The 19516-nt window shown below is 52.4% G+C and overlaps 2 protein-coding genes across 4 annotated transcripts in view; both read left to right on the top strand.

Moving 5' to 3' along the window:
- CSNK2A2 (casein kinase 2 alpha 2) overlaps window positions 1-1904 on the top strand; it is a 28307-nt gene extending 26403 nt beyond the window's left edge. Inside the window, exon 12 of the mRNA XM_030025416.2 lies at window positions 1459-1904. The gene's annotated coding sequence lies outside the window, so the exon portion shown is untranslated. The remainder of the gene's footprint in view (window positions 1-1458) is intronic.
- Window positions 1905-7339: 5435 nt separating this feature from the next.
- CFAP20 (cilia and flagella associated protein 20) lies at window positions 7340-19235 on the top strand. 3 transcript variants are annotated; one of them, XM_030026722.1, is made up of 6 exons: window positions 7340-7344; window positions 8231-8343; window positions 14765-14844; window positions 15933-16044; window positions 16394-16582; window positions 17755-17874. In XM_030026722.1, exons 2-6 carry the CDS (start codon window positions 8260-8262, stop codon window positions 17872-17874), a joined length of 585 nt encoding a protein of 194 aa, XP_029882582.1. In that variant the 5' UTR covers window positions 7340-7344; window positions 8231-8259. The 3 variants fall into 3 exon arrangements, with proteins under 3 accessions (XP_029882582.1, XP_029882581.1, XP_029882583.1); XM_030026723.2 differs by lacking the exon at window positions 7340-7344 and adding an exon at window positions 18752-19235 and having other exon boundaries at window positions 8129-8343; window positions 17755-17865; XM_030026721.2 differs by lacking the exon at window positions 7340-7344 and having other exon boundaries at window positions 8125-8343.
- The last annotated feature ends 281 nt before the right edge of the window (window positions 19236-19516 follow it).

Genomic DNA, 19516 nt, shown 5'->3' with positions numbered 1-19516 from the left:
CCTGACCTACAGGCTGCCTGGCCCGAGAAGTGTGTGGGGGTATCTTGTGCTCTTAAGCTGTGCTAATACCAGTGGGGTTGGTTTGGGGTTTTAATATCAATTTCTGAACTGATTTAAAACATGTATTGAATTGCTCCGTTGAGAAGAGGCAGGAGTGAATGTTTCTCATGGCCTGTCCAAGTTGCTATGGGGGAAACTTGGCCATTTTCCAGCTCTTGTGTGTTGGCATTCCCAGCTTCCGGACAGCCAAGGCAGAAGAGGCGTGGGGCAGAAGAACAAGTTCAGTGTGGGAATTCTGATAGGTGAAAAACATTGATTGTTGTATATGAGTGCTTGACAGTGTCCAAACCTGATGGCAGGGTTTCAAGGTGGTGCTTTGGGAAGTATCAGTTCTGTAAACCTGAGTCAGAAATTCTTTCCTGGTACCCTCAAGCAGAGGAAGAGAGATGCTTTTCCCAGCGAGTGAAATGGGTAAATGGCTTTCCCTGGTTGCGGTAACCAGAGAGGCTGGAACAACCTGCCCTGTATCTCCCCACATCCCTATCCCAGCCCTAGGGTAGGATGAGCTGTGACAGATTGATCCCAGAGGGAAACACTGCAGCTGAGGAAGTGTAGCCTGGGAGCAAGGAGGGTGTGGAGTCTCCTGATCCCAGGGTAGTGTGGATGCTTGGCTGCAGCTTGGGCCAGTTCCTCTCTGCACCCATCAGCCCTTCCAGTGCTTAGAGCAGGAAACCCTGCTCTCCTCTGGACCTTAGCAAAGCGTCGTCCTGCCTGTAGGGACAGCCGGGAGCTGGAGAAGACAGTGTCTTGTCCTTAGGAAGGAAGAGACTGGGGAACACGCATCTTCATATGCTTTCTCCTGGAGAAAGTTGGGAGGGTCCTGGTGCATGTCGTGGCCTTTCAGGTGGCCTGGGCCCAGCTTTCTAGCAGAGGTAGAGCGCAGGTTTGGCCGAGTGCCTTGTAAGAGGAAAGGCTCAAAACCAGAACCACGGCAACCATTGAGGGATGCAGTAGGAGAGGGATGTGGTAAGCAACTTCCCCAGCTTGTCCGTGCCTGTTGAAAGTGTGCTGTGGCATGACGGGAGCCTTTAGCAGGACTAGAGGAGATGTTTGTGGCAGTGAAGGGAGACTTAACACAGGAGGTTGGGGAGAAAAAAGTCCAAACTTGTGTCTGGCTGCCTGCGAAAGTGCTGCTTTGCTGGACTGTGTCTCTCCCTTGCCTCACTCAGCCCTGCCTTCCCCTCTCACCCTGCCACCCCTTCCAAAGCAGGCTGAGGATCCCCCCCGTCCCCACAGCCAGAGGTGCATAGAAGGTGCATCCAGGCCTGGCTGGGAGTGGGGTGGCAGGACATGGGGCAGCGTGCCCAGCCATCTCCTCATCACCTGGGGCTGGAGGAGCTGTGTATCGAGCTGGCGGTGCCCCATGACGCTCACTTCCCTCCTCCCATCTCTCCTCAGGTCCGATGCTGTTGCTCCCAATTTTCCATAAGCAGAATGAGAACCAAATCAAACGTCCTATCAGCGCGTGTAGAGTGACGGCGGGCAGACTGCGCAGCGCGGGCAGGGCTGAGAGTGGGGCAGCACTCCTGGCTGGATGGCACTCGCCTCTTTATGACCGCAGCCCTTCCCTCCGAGTGTTAAAGGTTCTTCTGCCTTTGGTTCCTTGTTGAGCTCTTCCTGACCCAGAAAGCGTGGAAATGTGAAGGGTGTGCAAAACAGTTGTTGGTTAGTTGTTCCTTCCCCTGTTCTGGCTGTTCCCCCCCAACCTCTAACGGACCACGGTTAGCCAGCTTGCGCCTGTCTCTGCCAGGGCATGGGCGTGGCAGGGGGTATACTATCATGATGGACAGTTCTATATTATAATTAAAAGAATTCTATATTGTTGAATAAAAGTTTTAAAAGAAGTATACGAGGAAGAGTATTCAGTGGGAAGGGAGCTATGGGACAGGACCAGCCACACTGGAGTATGCTGGCAGTGTGAGCTGTGCCCTGCTAGGACAGGCTGGGCGAGGAGAGCAGGAGGAACTAGTTGTATAAAATCACTGTGGGCAGAGGTAAAGGAGCCACTTGTCACCTTTGGACGTGTCCCTCCTTAGGCCCCCATACTCTTCTGGAGATGCCTGCCTGGGTGGTGGCCTGAGTGCTAATGCTGGTACCTGCTCTTCCCAGCCCATGGGGCTTGGGCATGGCTCTATCTCTGCACCCCAGGAGCTCCCACCTCTTTCTCTTTCTTGGGCTGAGACTCTCCTCCTCCTCCCCAGCACCGTCACTGCAAAGCCCTGAGCTTGGAGTTCTTGCCGATGGGCCTCTGCATCGCAGGAGTTCCCCTACAGATGTGGTGCTTCACCGGCAGCTCTCAGGAGAGCCTGGCTGCAATGCTGGTGGCTGTCCAAGCTGTGCTCTGGTCTTAGATGTTAACAGACCACTTGAAACTCTGGTCTAAAAACCTCCAGCTGGACTCTATACAACGGTATACGGTCATTTCTCTTCTGCTGTCCCATTCTTTCACTGCCCATGTGTTTTTCCCTACACAGTTTTCCCCTATACTGAAGCTGCCCAGGCTAAGGGTACATCTGAGACAAGGCTCTTGACTGGGAAAGATAGACCTGTTGCTGGTTCCCAGGGAGGGGAGCTCGGGTAAGGTGAGCCCCAGGCTCCTGCTGGCACAGAACCACAGGGTGCTGCTCTCACACAGCCCTGGGCAGTGGCCAAAGTGGAAATGCAAGAGTGAGTCCTCGCACAAAGCCTGTGAGTTGTACAGGTGGAAATTTGCCAACACCGTCCTCATGCATCACACACCTGGAGATGTGCTGATGTGGGGCCAGATGTGGACATGTACATCGGGTAAGTTCAAGCTACTGGTGTTGTAAGGCAGGGCTTGGTCCATTGCCAAAGCACAGTGTAATGATAGCCCTGTTGTATCCAGGACTGTGCTGATCTCTGGTGCCTAAATTCAGCAAGACTCCTTTTTGGCTGGTGTAGATCTGGCCAGGGGTGAGAGCCTGTCCCTGCAGGGAAGAGCCCATGGCGGAGTCCCACCTGAGGTCCACATGTGCTGGGCGGAAGCAGCACTGCAAGCACATGCTGAACTGAGGTCCCTGGAGCATGGTGGCACATCCAGGTGCTGTTGCTACCTCATCCATCCCTCTCCTGACACTGTTGGGTCGTGCCCCCCATTCCCACCTACTGCCTGCTGCAGCCCCACGTCCTCTCCAAGTCAACAGCTTCTCTCTAAAGGATGCTCTCAATGACTTTTTAACTGTTGCTTGTCAGAAGTAAACTCTTCTTTACCTACCTGTTTTTTGTCTCCAGTTTGTCCAGAGTCAGAAAGGTTTTGGTCATTCTTGTTCCTTGCTCCACCATGACATCCATGGCATGGTGGTCCCACCAAGGCAGTGTCTCCTGCTTCCTTGACTTTCTCTGCCAAAGAGCTCCAGCACACACTGGCACTGTCTCCTTCTGCACCCACTGATGTTTACACCCCTGTTCTCTTCTGATCCCTTGCTCAGCAGCAGCCCAGCTTACTCGTCCTCCTCCTTCTGCACTCCTGGGAGTTCAGCCAGCATGAGGACCAAAGCATTCATCCAGGTTCCCTCAGCACCCAAAGCCACTTTTGCACCTTCCCTCCCCTTGCATGTGATGGCTATGGATCTCCTGCCCAGTTCCCTTTTTGGTTTCCTCATTACAGCTGCCTTTCATCCAGTCCTGCTCCTGTTGGAAAATCCAGGCTGGGAGAGATGGCTGGAGTCATCCAGACAAATCCCAGGATCTCACACTCCTTGCAGAAGTCATTGCTTTGGTCTCTTTTTTGTCATGCAGTGAAGGCTTTTGGCTCACAAAGGTACTGACTGAATCCGGTTCTGGTTTTACTGGTCCAAGCACTGCCCTTTCAGCTGGCCCACTGGGCCATGCAGCCAGCCCTAGGCATCTGCTTTCTAGTGATGGCTTAAGCTGAGAGGCCAATGGTCCAGGTTAGGATTTCCCAGGCCATGAACCTGGACCATGTCTTCCAAGGCAAGCACAGACTTGGCAATACTGGAGAGAGCTGCTACATTTTGCTCTAGTAACTGCACCCAGCAATGTGAAATTTCAGAGGAGCAATGTTTCAGGAGCTTCCTGAAGATGTCATTCCTCTGAAGGCATAGAATTGCTGGGAACTCTGAAGGCCAGGAAATGCTTTAGTGAACAGTTATTTCTGGAGCAGGCAACCTCTGCTCACTTCTTGGACAAGATTATTCTCTTAGGATGGGCCTTTTCTTCTACCTGCTCCCCCCAATCCAATCCCTCTACACCCCGGGAACTGGGAACAGGGGTGGTGTAACATGCCGACATCTTCCTAGCGACCTTCCAGGTGGATAACATCAGTGTGCAAGTCTCACTGAAATACATCTTCCAGAGGCCTCTTCCCGAATGCCAGCCTCGACTATTAATATGCATTAACGTCTCATTAGGCTTCTCTGTTTCTGCCCTCTCCTTTAGCCCGCACATGCCTGGAAAAGGAGGAGAGGCAACGGGTATTATTTTTCATTAAAATTAATTGAGAAATAGGGACAATTTGAAACCACAACATATTTCCATGTACATTACTTGCAGCAAAACATGACATTAAAATGGTAAGTGGAGAGCGTGTGAATGAGCAGGCTGTTCAGGAATGGCAGCTGGATATGTGTCCCAGTTGTCTCTTACCATCTGATTAAGGGAACAAGTTATTTAATCATGCCATATAAAGTGTACTCTAACCCACTGACTAAATATAGCTGGTCATTTCTAAATAACGCCTTGCTTTTTATGTGCTCCACTTGTTTGTGCAAGGAATTGTAAACTAAGGAGAAAGTGCTGCTAACCCTGGTGCTGCAAGGGACTGAGCATTTGGGACAGTCGGAGCGTTTGTAGCCCAAGGGAGAGAGACAAGCACAGCTAGCAGATGACATTGTGGTTGTCAGCGGGATTTGGATGGGACATTCATTAGCAACAAGAGCTATACAGGGCCTGGAGTTAAACTGCAGGACCATAAATCTGATGCAGAATGGTAATTTTTATGCTGTTTAGTGTCTGTACATTGAAAATAGATGCTAGGGGTGTTATTACAGTAGGAAGAAATGTAATATATTTCAGTTTAGAAATGTAATTTCCAGCCCAAGCTGTTCCTGTTAAGCCTCAGCTGTGCAAGGCCCTGTCTATACTCGAAAGCATTTTCACACCAGCAAAGCTGTACATCAGCCCCCCCTTATATTGCCAAGGTACTGCATCTTATCCCAGCTCACAAAAAAGAGAAAAAAAAAGCACATTTCTCTGCAGTCATGCAGTAAGCGACAAGGGTTGTTGCTGGCACAGTTATCTCAGAGCATGAAGATGAACATACTCCAGCAGATAAAGCTTTCTACTGGTGGTTAGGCCAGAGCTGAAAGCAGTAACAATTTAAAAGGAGTAAGTAAACAGCATGAAAATTTAGGGCTGTACATTGTACACTGCCGCTTCTTGCTCGTGCTCAGATAAGGGCTGCTTCTCCAGATGAACTGGATTTGGCTCAGGTCCCTGTGCCACAGAGATTTCCTGGACAAATAAATGGTCCCTTGGCAGCCAGGCAACAGACGCAGCAGGGACAGGGCTCTGCCCACCTGTGTGCTCGTGTACAAGGAGTTTTGTGAATCCTGATTGCAGAGGGTTTCACCAACCAGTATCAGCAAAGGGCAGAGGCACCATTTTGGCTTGAGCAGTGGCAGCTAGTGCAGGGAAGGGAGGGAGCGTGTGTGCAGCCACATCACATCATCTGTTTCTCACACTCACAGGAAGCTGCTTTGGTTTCTTGCCTTTGGGAAAGTTTTTTCCAGAGGTTCACTCCTCAGGCACCTTTATTTGCTTGAGTAAATCCATTTGGTGCTTGGGTTTTCGTACTGCATGCACTGAGCTGGGTATCCCCACAGACATTGGCAGGGGCTGGATCTGACGCAGCCCTCGCTGACCCCAGGCAGCGTCTGCCCACCTCCCAGCAGTGCGCACTGCAGTCCCTCAGTGGTTACATGGTATACCTGGCCTCGGGGGCTGGTGCTTCTCCAAGAGGGCAAAGATCCCTCTTCCCACTAATCCAAAAATCCAGATCTCCACGTGGGCTCAGATCAGCACCTTCCTGCTCAAACAAGCCAGGCAGCTGGAGCCGCTGCCCCTCTCCCCTGGGAGGAGACCCTTGCACAGTGCTGGTGTCCCTGCCTGGCTTAGAGCATCAAGTAGAAGTTGGAGGTATTGCACTGACGGTGCTGCTGTGTTTGAGAGCTTTCCTGTCCCTTCCTCCTACCAGCCTGCCTCATGATGGGTATCTCTGGTGTCAGCGAGTGTAGGATCCGGCCCATTTCCACATGGAGACGGAGCAGTTCTGGCCTGAAATGCTATCTGAAGAAATGCCACCATGACAGCAAGTGTGACAGAGCACTGGGACAACCTGCCACACCAGCTGATGTGCAGGAGGCTCCTCTGGAAAGCACGCATTTCCAGACCTCCCAGTGGTTTCTGACCTAACAAGGCAGCAGCCTCCGGCACCAGCGTGTCCCTGTTAGGGCTGCATCGGCGTGGGGCAGAAACAGAGAGCTCCAAGCACACAGCTGCAGCCAGCTCCAGCCTGCGTGGCATCAGAGGGCTGGGAAATGGCTTGGCAGAGGGTGGGACGTGCCCACTGCTGTTGTGTGACCAAAGCATCCTTCCCTTCCACCTCCATCAAAGATGTTTGCCTTTCCCTTGGCCACAGAAGTACAGGAAAGGGCCTGGCCATGTCTTGGAAGATCCAAGTCAGGGACTTGTGAGTGACAGGAGCTGCTTTCTGGTACTCACACTTCGCAGTAGTGCTACCCAAAAATGCAGGTCCACAGACACAGGGCTAGGCTGTCAGCATTTATCACTCATTTTAATGGAGGCACTAGCATTAATACTCAAGCAGGATTTCCAACAGGTGTGCTTTCCAGCTGATGTGCACACGCTGCTCTAAGCGGCACTGGGACTGGGATGGATGGACATCACCTGCTGGGGCAAGTGAAGCTTGGGAACTTGGGAGCAAGACTGGGGGCTAAAGGAAGCAGGAAAGTGGAGGAAACACCATCCGGGCACTCTGGTCTTGTAAAACCAGCAGAGAGAGAAATGGAGGCCCCTAGAAGAAAACAGCAAATCCCAAACTCTGGGAGAAACACTCCATAAGCAAAGTGCATCGTTGGAAACAGAAAACTAAAGCGTTGCCTTTTGCCTGATGGTTGTGAATCGCAGGGGGAGAATTGGGACGTTTCACAAATGTACCCACCTAAGTCCCAACATTCAGTAGATGTAGTACCAGCCATTTCATTAGCTACAGCGGACCGGTCCGTGGCCTTGAATGGTCTTGGCTTCAGTAACACACTTTGCCGACTGAACGAGGAAAGGCAACGGAGCCGATGCCCAGCGAGCCCTCCGGGGCAGCTGGGAGCCCCGGTGCCCCGGCAGCAGAGTGAGGGCTGGGCCCTGGCCCAGCCCGGCTTTCACCGCCCTGAGGGTTTCCCCGCAGGCCGGGGTCCACTCAGGATGGCGTCCAGTGCTGTGGCCACACCGGACCCACCTGCCCCCCGCGGGGCCTGCAAGTGCCCTTCTGGGCCCAGAGAGCGGCCTGACGGGGGCCGGCCCTGACGGTGTCCCCTCCCGGGCACCCGGCCTCACCGGCAGCCGGGAACCTCAACGCCCGGCGCCTGTGGCAACCAGCACCGACGCCGGTTCCAGGGGGCAGAGGCGGGGCGGGCGGGCAAGGCAGGGCCGCGTCCGCCACCGCTCAACGCCGGTGGCCAGGCGCAGGGCCCGGCAGGCCGGTACCGACCAGCCGGTGCCTGCGCGGGGCCGCCGGCAACTGCCCCGCGGGGCCGGTACCGCTGTGAGGGAGGGAGGGCCCCGCCCGGGCCTCCGCCGGTCGGCCTGCCCGCCCGCCCGTCCCGGCCCTAGGCCGCCACCGCCTCCGCCTCCCCTCGGGCCCGGCCCCGCCCAGCCCCGTTGCCACGGCAGCGCGCGCTCCCGTAACACCCCGTTCCCTCAGCAGCGGCCGGAAGTAGTTCCGACAGCAGCCGGCAGGCGCGGCAAGTAGTTCCCTGGTGACGGCGGCGCTGCCGCCGCGAGCCGGAAGCGCGGGGCGCGGGCGCGGGCGCGGGGCGCGGACGGATCCGCGGGAGCATCCGTGTCCTTGCGCAGATCGGCGGCCCCGGCCCCGGCCCCGGCGGCGGGAGAGGAGCGCCCGGTCCGGCCCGCCGCGGCCCCGGCATGTTCAAGAACACGTTCCAAAGCGGGTTCCTCTCGGTGCTGTACAGCATCGGCAGCAAGCCGCTCCAGATCTGGGACAAGAAGGTGAGGCGGCGGCGGGGCCGGGGGAGCAGCGGGACCGCTCGCCTCAGCCTCCCGGGGCAGGCCCGGGGCTGCGCGGAGCCGCCGGCGAGACGAGACGAGACGAGACGAGACGAGACGAGGGGCCGCGGCCCACCGGGAAGCAGCCAGTGGGGCCCGGGCACCCGTGGGGCCGCTCTGGGCAGGTTGCCGGGGCCTGAGCCGCCCGAGCCAGGTTACCGGCAACCCCCCGGGGAGGATGGGGGTCTTTTTTGGAGGGGAATGTGTTATTGTGAAAGTATCTTTTTTTTCCGCCTTTGCCGAGCGGAAGAGGCCCGCTAGGGGAGTGGGCCCGGCCGGTGTCAGGAATGCAGCACTACAAGAGGCTAGAAAAAATGTCAAATGCTGGAAATAGGCAGCAGAAAACAAAACGACCCTTTGCCACGTATGGCAGCTTCCCCCCAGTACCTGATGTAACTGAGATGGGGGTCTTCTGTCATATGTGACCTGTTTTTTAAACAGGCTTGCGACAGGTATTTAAAGGTAGGCTGTGTGGTGGCCTTTAGGATGTACAAGAAGTCATGAGTGTTTCATCTGTTTGTTTTTCCATCCTATCCGTTTCTAGAGTGGTTCTGTGAGGGTTCCCTGCCTTCTCCCCGGTATCTCGCATCAGGGAGCCCGTGTCAAGAAATTTGTGGGTGTTGGGACCTGCTGCTTCTTCTTCTTCACAAACCCTCTCCTCTCTGAGGTTATGACATGTATTCAGTTACTTGTGCTTGAACCTAATCTGAATTTCTTGTGCTTTTGGCAGGAATGAAAGCCTTCAAGGCAGACAGCAGACAGCGGTGTTGTTTGACCTCAGTGGGCTCGCGTGAGCATTTACAAGTTGTGGGATGGGGGACAGGCAGCACAGACCCATCCTGCTTCCCGTCAATGGGGTACCCATGTAGCTCTGCGAAGAACTGGGTTGCGTCACATAGCCTGGCTGTGTGTATGTGCCTGCATTAGGGCTTTTGCACAAATATTCGTGACTTTAAAAAAGGATCAGCAGCTTATTTGGATGGTGTGAGGACAGGGTGTGTTAAAGACTCTTAGGCAAAGGGATGTAGCATGCTTCCAGACTGGATAAAGCCATGAGCGATCTAGGCTGACCCTGCTTGGTGGTAGAGCTTAGACTGGAGACCTCCTGAGGTACCTTCCAACGTGAATTGTCCTGTGCAGGGTGGTACCGTTGTGACTGTGCAGCTTGTGGGGTGGCCAGCAGGAAGTCTGCTTGCAGGGTGGACGTAAGCAGCGGTCCATTCGGGTGCAATAGTCACTGGATTGGCCAGAAAAGACTGATGAAAAGTTAGCACTGCTGTTCCCAAGAACAGCAGCTGGGTGTGCAGGCTGTTTCCATTGCCTGCTGTAGGGCTTGCATGTGGCTGGGCTCATGTAGCACTGTCCAGTGGCAGCAGCCCTGCATCCTTGGGAGCAGTAGGGCTGCATGCGGGTTCTCTTTCTCACTTAGAGGTCTGCCTATCCTGAGGAAGCGCGGCCAGCTTGGGCGAGCTTGTTGTGAGGATTGCCCTGCTCACAAAGGTGTGGCATGAAACCAGAGTGGGTTTTCTGACTTCTTTGCCTGTGGATATCAGTGTGGCTCACTCTTTCACCTCACTTTTCCATTTAAAAGGAGTTGGGGTGGTGGGTTTGTAATGGTTTCGGCATTCCTGACCTGACACCCTTGGTGTGTTCACAGCAGCAGGAGGCGAAGGGCAGCACTTAGGGCATCTTGCTGCCTTGGAGCTGAGAAAGCGGAGTCCCTCAGGTCTTTACAGCATGTGGGTGTCATCTCCCCTGCTCAGCCCCTTCAGAAAATCCTGCTGGTGGTGCAAAGACTGTGTGAATGTACAGCATGGGGCAGTGCTACTGATGATTTGGGTGCTGATGGCCTGCTGCAGACAGGGAGCTGGGTGCTAAGTTGCTGATGAAGCCTCTCTGGCTTGATGGAGGAACCTGCCAGGCTGGCAGCAGAGGGGCAGGCTGGTGTTCATGAAGTGAGTAAATGTCCAGAAATGGTGAGGGATTTTTCCAGTGGGCTTATTTATTTATTTATTGGAAAATACTGATCTGTCCAAGCCCAGACATCCCAGGAATGGTCCAGCTATGGCATCGCCACAGGAGAGGGTTAGGGTTGGGGTTTCTGGAAAGGGGGAAAGCAACCAAAACTTTGCAGTAAGTGTTCACTGCTCTGTTCAGGGGTGCATGAAATGCACCTGTAGTTTTGGTGAGAATTAGAAAAAAGGGATTTGATGTTCTTGCACATCCTAGGTGCGAGACTCTCTTTGCAAAAAGTACCAGCAGACAGTGATTTTTTTTTTTTTTTTTTTCCTAATCTTGGGGAATTTCAAGCTTTTGTGACATGGGGAAAACCATTTCTTGTTCGGCCCTAGTAGGATGTGCACTGCTTGTGCTGATGGAGACAGTGTGAAGTAGAGGCTTCTTCATTTGATATAGGTGTAGAAATGGGGTACAGGAAGCCTTTCCTTGTTGTAAGCATTTGTAACCTCCCTCTAAGTAGTAGGATACAGTCCCTCCCTTCTCTCCCTTCTCCCTCAGGGGCTGTGGGTAAGCTGTGGGGATGCCTTGGTAGCAAACCCTGCCAAGCCCAATCTGTCGTGGCCACCAGCATCCTGTCCCAGGGGACTTGGTTAGGACTGAAGTGTCCAGGCCTTGGGAAGAGCGTGGTGACTGTCCCACTGTCCCTGCAGGCAGAGGTTCCTCCTTCAGCCTCATCTGCAGTGAGCTGGTAACTGTTGGGGTGTGCTCTCTTCTCCTGCCTTCCAGCGCTGCATGTTCCTGGTTTGGAGTTGGAGACCTGTTTGCAAGGTGTCTTCTGTTTGCCTTCCAGCACTTTGTTGTTCAGAGTCCTCTGTTTATTCCTGCAGCATCCTGCCACCATGGTCCCCACCCTGACATGTGGAGATACACTGACTGGTCTCCAGGGGACTTGCTGACACTTTTCTGCAGATCAAATGGGAACGGTTCGGTGAAACTTGTCAAACCTATCTATCCTCTTGCTAATTTCTCCATATTCCTTCTGCTGGCACGTCAACACGGAATATCGTTAGCAATTTCAAGTGCTGTTGGGAGGATGCAAGGTCAGCTAGCTTTCAATACCCGTCTGAATGTCAAATGCATGCTCTGCCACCAGGATGCAGGTAGCAGTTTCCCTGATGAGCACAGCCAGGATCAAGTCCCTGCCAACGCTGTGGTGGGGTCCTCTCTTTGCAGCCCTTCTCTGACTCATTAGTTCTCTTGCACAATATCTTTGTCTGGGTTGCTCCAGACCTCTGCATCTCAAATACAGCAGACCATGCTGCTCACTCCTCCTTGCCAAACCTGTGTGCACCAGGCGCTACAGCAGAGTGAGGCAGCTCCTGCTTTTGCCTCTTGTTTTGCCCCCTCTCCCTTCCTGGGGGAGGGAGGTGGCACAGGGGCCTGTTCTGGACCCACCGCTGACTTTGAGAAGCGCTGGCCTGTCTCGAGGCAAGGGTGTACCCATGCCTACGGTAGTCTGGGCGATGGTGCCAGCCGTGTTTCAGCTTGCTGTTGCTGGTACAAGCCCATCGCCTAACGAAGGGGTGTCTGGCAACGATGCGGGAGCGAGCCTCCAGAGGTCGGCCTCAGACCGTGGCAATCCGTCCGCTGATGGGTGGGCGGCTGGGCCTGGGGAGGATTGCTCCTTGCTGCTTCTCCTCCGGTCTTATATCTATTCAGACACAACTGTCTGTGAAGCTGCTGTTCCCTCCAAACCTTGCAAGGTTTGAGGTTTGCATCTGCAAAAAAAGCTTTTCCAGTTTGTCTTTAGACAGCAGGTAACTTCCCAGTTATCCTGATTCAGAGGGTATTAGGTATTTGAAGAACTTTTATTTTCTAAGAGGGCTATTAGCCTTTTTTCCAGCTTAAAAAATCCACCTTCTTAGGCTTAAGATGTCTGGAAAATATTGGCCAAGTACCAATGTGGAGTGTTTTGTTTAGATTTCTAAAATTTTCTGAAATCTTATCTTTCTGAGCTTCCATGTAGTAGGGGAAGGCCCCTGAAGACTGGGAGCTCTTGCTGAGTAGCCACTGCAAGCACAGCAGAACCATCCTTACCGCCCTGTGCCACACAGAGCTGGCGTCTGTGCCTGATGGAGCTGGAGGTTGCCTCTTGGTCTGCGTAAGCTTGTTGCGAAGGGGGTCCCAGAGCTGGCAGGGGAAGAGAAGTGCTCCTTGGGCTGTGACCAAAATGTGTCCTCCATCAGGGAGGTGGTCCTTGAGGCAGGCAGGAGGCGAGCTCAGCCTCCAGTGGGGAGCCAGGCTCTGGAGTGAGCCGAGGAGCTGAGGATGGGGCATTCGGCACCATCGAGTCCTGGAGGGCAGCGCTTTGAGCCCCCGTTGGCGGTGAGCACTTCTGATACCATTCAGCCTTATCTTACCGAAACAGCGAGGCTGCTTGGACTTCTGATCCAGACGGTGTTGGATGTCATGCTCCAAATGTCTGTGTGTCTGTCCTGCCAGCGCTGGCTGCAGGCATGTGCAGACAGGCTGGCTTTTGTGTGGAAGGGTGCCTGCATGACCTGGCTACCGTCTCCCTGCAGCTGGGTGGTAGTGCAGCTTGCAAAAACTTAACACCAAGCTAGGTAGGACTGGGAGGAAGGGCTCTGCCGCAGTCTGGCCCTGTTTTGTACTTATCTACTTATCTCGTCTCTTTTCTACTGTCTTTCATCCTGTTTCTGGCAACACTGAGGAAGAAGAGTTGCTTCTTTTCATTGTCCCTGTAATCTGGGGAAGGAAAGCCTTCACAGGCTAAGGAAGGGGACCTGGTTGCAGATAGAAACACTGCTGACTAATTGGTTTAAAGCATGTTTAGCTGTTTTCTCTGTTACTGTCCTTGCCAGAGAAGCCCAAACCTGAACCTTCTCCCCTCTGTGGAGCCATAAGCTACCCTTGGTGAAAGCTGTCTTGCATGGCATGGAGGCAGGCTTTATTGTGCACTACTGTCACCTGCGTAGGCAGCGTTATTTCCTGGTGTTAAGTCTGCATGCTGTATCCCTGTGGATTCCAGGGTTTAATTTCCCATATGCCAATCACTGCTTCAAATAGAGAGGCACATGGGGTTTCTGCTGGGCTGGTGATTTTAAAAAAAAAAAAAAAAAAAAAAAAAGCAACTTATCCAGACCTCGTGCAGTTGGTTTCTCCTGAACAGACCTATACATCCATGGGAGTTGCATTTGATGCAAAGGAGAGATACAGTTATCCTGTAAGGATCCTCTCTCTGAGCTTAATGTTTTCTGGAAGTATCTGTGCAGGCTTGAAGCAGAGGTAAGAGCAGCCTGACAGGGCGAGCTGTGCTCTTGGGCTTATCAACAGCAGCTGGGTGATCCAGGCTGAGGTTTCTTGAAACTGCTTAGTGTAGAGACAGACCAGGGGGGTGGGCTGCTCACAGGGCTTATCTCTTTCTTCCAGCAATTATACGCAGCATCACCCAGGTAGGTCCCTCTGAAGAAATGAACTTTGAAGATGAATTGCTAAACCTGTAAATCATTTTGTAGCTCATGACTGGAACCATCCCATTAAAAGCTTAATGTATCCTATATATTAGCAGTGGTGATAGGCACTAAAATAATTAATTCATGAAGCCGGAAGGAGCATTGCAATTTGCTGATCTAGCATTGGGGAAGAGCAGAGGGCTTAATTAGCAAATGTGCCTTTTAAATGGAGATAAATTTGATGGGAAGTGAACTGCTTCATTAAAAAAATAAATCCTCAGATCCTGGGATTCAGCCATGTTGCATGTGGAGAAAAATGAATTTGTGTTGGCTTCTGGTTCCAGCCCTGGCCTCCCTGAGCTCTGTGGGGAGCTGACTGCATCCAAGTAGTCAAATCCCTAAGCCCCTCAGCAGAGCAGATGATGGCTCTGCACTTGCATACGCTGCAGTTACGAATAATTTTAACCAAGTTTTTCCACAGAGGCAGTCAGCCATGCCCAGCAGTAGAGACTGAGACCCCTTGGTGACCAGTGGCTGGCTGGTGGCTCCCTTTGCTTGCCCCTGTATTGCTCCTACTTGTTCTTACCCTTTATCCCACTCTATTTTGATCTTGCTCTGACACTTCTCTGTCTGTTTATTTGGGCCTCTAACGTGAGACTTGAGTCAGTTGTGTTCACTGTAGTGTATTTTGATTTATCGAAGTCTTGCACTCAGTGTCTGTGCAGCATGCTGGGCCATAAACTCTTGCTTGGAGTCCTGGCACTCTGGGGTGGTGATCAAAGCCTTGGAAACAGCGATGTCCAGGACAATAGGAGCCAAATGAATGTAGATGGGTCCTCCTGGGGTCTTTTTCCCCCTCTCAATGGAGCTGTGGGCGCCTCTTGTTTTCCTGTCAGGTAACATCTGTGCTGTCTGCCCCACTTTTCTTCCAGGTGCGCAATGGCCACATCAAGCGAATCACTGACAATGACATTCAGTCGCTGGTGCTGGAGATTGAAGGAACTAATGTCAGGTAGGAGAAGGCATTTTCTTCTGCCCTAGTGTGCCTTGGGGGCTTGGCCCTGGAGCAGAGTGAAAGATGTCGGTGCCCAGCAGACGTCTTCTTCAGACTCTACTGCAATCTCTGTGTCAATAAATTGAAGAATATGATCTGGGGTCAGATCACTGATACCCCTCTGTGGCACTGTACCGTGCCTTTCCCTGGATGTGCTTGTAGAGCTCTCTGTCATCCTCAGTGGGACTAAGGGATAAAAAATGAAAATAAAGTCCCATTATTTTTCCATCACTTAGGGGGAAAAAAGCTATATTTGATACCTGGTCTCCAGTCAGTGCGCCAATTACTGAGAAAGCCGCCAATTACTGAGAAAGCAGCATTCTGTCTTCTGCATCTTTTATTGTCTTAGGCCTGCTCTGCTGCTCTCCCGACAGCAGGAAGATCAAAGGGAGATTTATGAGGGGAGTCACTTATGGTGCTTCACTTAGCAACCTCGTCTCTATCGACCAGGGAGAGAGATGCCAGCTCCATGAGCATGTTCAGAGTCTCCAAGGCTTCTCCAGGGGTGATTCAGAGCAGGGCGCTCCTTATAAGGGCAGCGGAGACTCCTCTCCTGCAGACAGACTGAGCCAATGCTTCTTTTCCTCCCAAGATGTGTTGATACAGAACTTGCCAGGCGTGACGTGTAGTTCTAGGGTTCATGACCTCTGTTTTCCCAGCCATATAGAGCACAGAGGGCCTCTGCTGTGCTCTGGAGGGCTCTACCTATTCAGTCAAGGGTAGGAAGAGGTTGTGTTAAGAAACAGCACTGATGTGGCCTTGAAACTGGGGAGGTGAAGCTGTCTAGGAAGGTGTTTCATGCCCTGGGTGAGAAAAGTGGGATTTGAAATGGATTCTTTGGGCCTTTTATCTTGTTATGCCTGGAGCTACCTCTGAAACTCTCCCTCCTGTTACAGGAAGCCCTGGCTGTTGCTGAGATCTTACAATCTCGGCAGTCTTTTTCTGCCTGTCCTCCAAGACTGTGTTAGGTTAAGAGAGAGACTTGGGACTCGGGCTGTGTGCTTTGTGCTGTGTGAGATCCTAAAGCATTTTTCTGTCCCTCTCAGTACCACGTACATCACGTGCCCTGCTGACCCAAAGAAGACCCTGGGCATCAAACTACCTTTCCTAGTGATGATCATCAAGAACCTGAAAAAATACTTCACTTTTGAAGTGCAGGTGAGGAGCATGCTGTGGGGAGGCCCCTCCAGCAACTAGTGAGCCTGCAGTCTTCTGTTGGAACTTGCCCCAGACAGCAAGTGGTCCCCAAAACAGTTTTGCTTTCTTGGCTATGTGATGTGTCAGGCCTTCTGCTAGGGGGGCATCAGTAAGCTCACAAGCACATCGTTGCTATTCCTGAAAATGGGTCTGTTTCCTTTGTTAAAAATACTTGGGCTGTGAAACAGAGGGGTGGGAGTAGGAGAGCCCTCTCTCAGAGATGAGTAGAGCCCGAGTCTAGAACAGCTGCTGTCTTGGGGAGCTGGGGGCCCCCTGATGCCTGGGTCAGCAGCCTTCCTTCCTTGCCCAGGTGCTGGATGATAAGAATGTACGGCGCCGTTTCCGGGCGAGCAACTACCAGAGCACGACTCGGGTGAAGCCTTTCATCTGCACCATGCCCATGCGGCTGGACGATGGCTGGAACCAAATCCAGTTCAACCTGTCAGACTTCACGCGCCGGGCTTACGGGACAAATTACATTGAGACCCTGAGAGTTCAGGTGAGAAGCAGGCATGTCCTACCTACAGAAACCAATGGTTGGTGATCTTCCTGCTGGCTGGGACAGCCTTGCTGTAGATCGGGAATCCAGGTTTAGCCCTGACTTGTTCCTTTGCCAGTCCTGCTCTTTGCAGAGCACTATGGGACGGGAGTGAAGGTCCGACTGAGGCAGCAGAGGTCTTGGTGCTGCCTCACTTCACTGGACTAGACTGAGATGAAGGAGCCCATTTCCATCTTGTTTCTCTTGCTGGCTGTCAGTTAGGGTAAGAGTTGCAGTCCACCTAAAGTTCCCTGCGGCATGGCACACATCCTGCTGGGGGGAGGTCTGCTGGGAGTTAGCCATGTGCAGCCTTGCTGTGCAGACATGCCAGACAGCGACTGGCCAAGTGGGAGCCTGGCTGGTAAAGACCCCAGGTGTTATGGTCCATACATATTCCCAGTTGAGCTTGTTTCATAGTGTGGGTGGAGTGACCCTGCCTTCACCGAGCCCCTTGGACCAGAGCTGACACAGTGTTTGTTTCTGCTGAGGACGTGAAACTTGTTCCATATGCTAGGGATTCGTGTTCATTGTGTCCAATGGCATATGTTATTTTGAGGAATGCCTGTGTGCGGAGCATGCCTGTTCCTTAGTATGATGGGACTTCTGCAGTTCCTTGTTAGGTTGCCTTGAGATGAACAGGCAGTCAACTGGGAAATGTCTGCCTTCTCACATACCCATGAGGGGGACTGGAGCGACTCCTTTGCTGCTAGCTGGTAGTGGAGGCAGTGCAGACTGGTCAGTCTCATTCCTGACCTCAGGGAGGCCCTGAAAAGGAAGTGTTAAAAATGCAGCAAGCTAAGGCTGAGTGTTCCAGCAAATGGTGATACCAGTGGAGAGGCAGAGGTGGGTTCACAGCAAAGAGCCCTCTAAGCAACTAAGGCAGATCTCAATTTGCAGAAATGCCAGAGCTCGGCCAAATCTCTTGAGCCAGCTTGCATCACTGGAGAGACCATCTAATGTGAAACAGAGGGCATAGGCCAATGTTTCTTCTCTGATGCCCTGTCAGATTCAGAGAGGCAGTAAGGTCTCTTCTCCAGCTGCTGAGCCAAGGAATCCAGGCTGCTGCATGACAGCAAAGCTGGATGTAGAAAGAGTATATGGAAAATGGACTGACTCTTTGTTTTGACTCTCAGATCCATGCCAATTGTCGCATTCGACGAGTGTACTTCTCTGACCGTCTCTACTCAGAGGATGAGCTCCCAGCTGAGTTCAAGCTGTATCTGCCTGTCCAGAACAAGGCCAAGGTGAGCTAGCCATGGGCAAAGAGGGTGGGAGCAGCAGCTGGGCCAGGCTAGCATTCCTCTTCCCTCTCCTGCTGCCTTCACAATCCAGAGTTTCTTCTAGCAGCAGAGCTCTTACAGCTTTGGCTGTCAGCCAGGGAGCACCCTCACTGTTGCCAGGGTGAGCAGTCTGTCAGGGGTGCCTTGCTGAGTGGCTTTCCTGCCAGAACACATGGAAGTTGTCATTCCCATCTAGGAGCAGGGTGAGCTGTGCAGCTGCTCCGCACGTCCTTCCTGTTCGTGTTGAAGGACTCTGGGCAGGTTGGCAGCCTCCTGGCATCTCTCCGGAGCTTTCACCCATGACTCAGTGCAGTGGCTTTGCTCTTCAGAGCTAGCTGCAGCTCCACACTTGTCTTCCAGGAGAGATGCTGTTTGTGTCCCTCTAGCCCAAATCTACTCCCCTCTGATCACTTCCCTGCCCAGTGCAGACAGTGGTGCTATGAGGTGGGAAGGGGATAGGCAAGGTTGTGGCTGCCCAGCAAGAGATGCCAAGCTCTGCTCTTATGGTGATGGGAGAGGAGTCCCTGGCATATTGGCAGCGGTCTTGAGGCTTGTGAGGAAGCACTTTCTTTGCCAGGGCCAGCCTGTCCCAGTGCAGATGCTTCTTTTAGCAGAGAAGATTCCTGGGCAAAATTTCAAGGAGCTGAGGGAGGATTTTGGGTGCTGATCTCAGTGGGAGGTAGAAGGCAGTGTTTACAGTAGGTAACTCCTCTGAGGAACCTGTCACTGCCTTCTGGGCTGTAGCAGCCTCCCGAGAATGCCTGGGGAATGCTTGGAGACCTCCCAATACACTTGTCTTGGTGTTGCTGAGTCTAATAAGTGTCTTCTTTCTTCTCCCTGCTCTGTCCAGCAATAACACCACGTTGGGAAGAGATGTAAGAAATGTTTGGGGTCAGTAGGAAAACGAAAGCAGGTGGAAGAGAAGGCCCTGCTGAGACCAAGTTTTAGATCAGTTGACCTTGCCTAGGGTAACTTTGATTCATCTAGTATCCCTCTTCTGGACAGGACACAATTAACCATGTAACAGGTCTGGGACTATGCTGTTGGTGTGCGAGTTTTACAGAATCAGAGTTCTCCTAGCTGTTCCTAAAGTGCTGAGCCTAAACACTGCAAGTGGCCTGGTACCTGATCTTTTGTTGCACAGAGGCGTTGCTCAAAGTGGCCACTGTGCCTCCGAAGAGGGGATTCAGCAGGAATTACGGGGTTAAGTGTGCCCTCTTGAAGATACCAATTTTATTTTTTCTTTCCTTGTTTTCCATCTCTTATTTTATATATGCTCTAAATATGGATGTAATACTCACTCTTGGAAAGTCATTAAACATTTGACTCTCTAAGTCTGCTTCTGGCTTCTTCCTCCTTTGATGGATCTTTTAACTTGCATGTGTTAGCACTTCAGAAAGTGCCGAAGAATTTCTTTAGGAACCCAGATGTTAGAATTTGCCTCTGAATTTGACTTTGATTGGCAGCCTCACTGTTTAAGGGATGGCACAGACGTGGACAACGTGGCAATCTGGAGAGAGGAAAAATAGTAGGGTTTCCATAGAGGAGACAGGATCTGTCTCCAGTCCATGAGGTTTCTGGTACTCTACCTATGACAAAAACTCACGCTGTTCAC

This window comes from Aquila chrysaetos, chromosome 9 (assembly GCF_900496995.4).
Source record: "Aquila chrysaetos chrysaetos chromosome 9, bAquChr1.4, whole genome shotgun sequence".
Classification (NCBI taxonomy): Eukaryota; Metazoa; Chordata; class Aves; order Accipitriformes; family Accipitridae; genus Aquila; species Aquila chrysaetos.
This window is presented reverse-complemented; position numbering and strand designations above follow the sequence as displayed.

Excerpts from the sequence above, each read along its gene's own strand:
- CFAP20 (XM_030026722.1), top strand. The coding sequence starts at position 8,260 with ATGTTCAAGAACACGTTCCAAAGCGGGTTCCTCTCGGTGCTGTACAGC. Across the intron at positions 8,344-14,764 it reads TCCAGATCTGGGACAAGAAG|GTGCGCAATGGCCACATCAA; the intron begins GTGAGGCGGCGG and ends CTTTTCTTCCAG. Across the intron at positions 14,845-15,932 it reads ATTGAAGGAACTAATGTCAG|TACCACGTACATCACGTGCC; the intron begins GTAGGAGAAGGC and ends TGTCCCTCTCAG.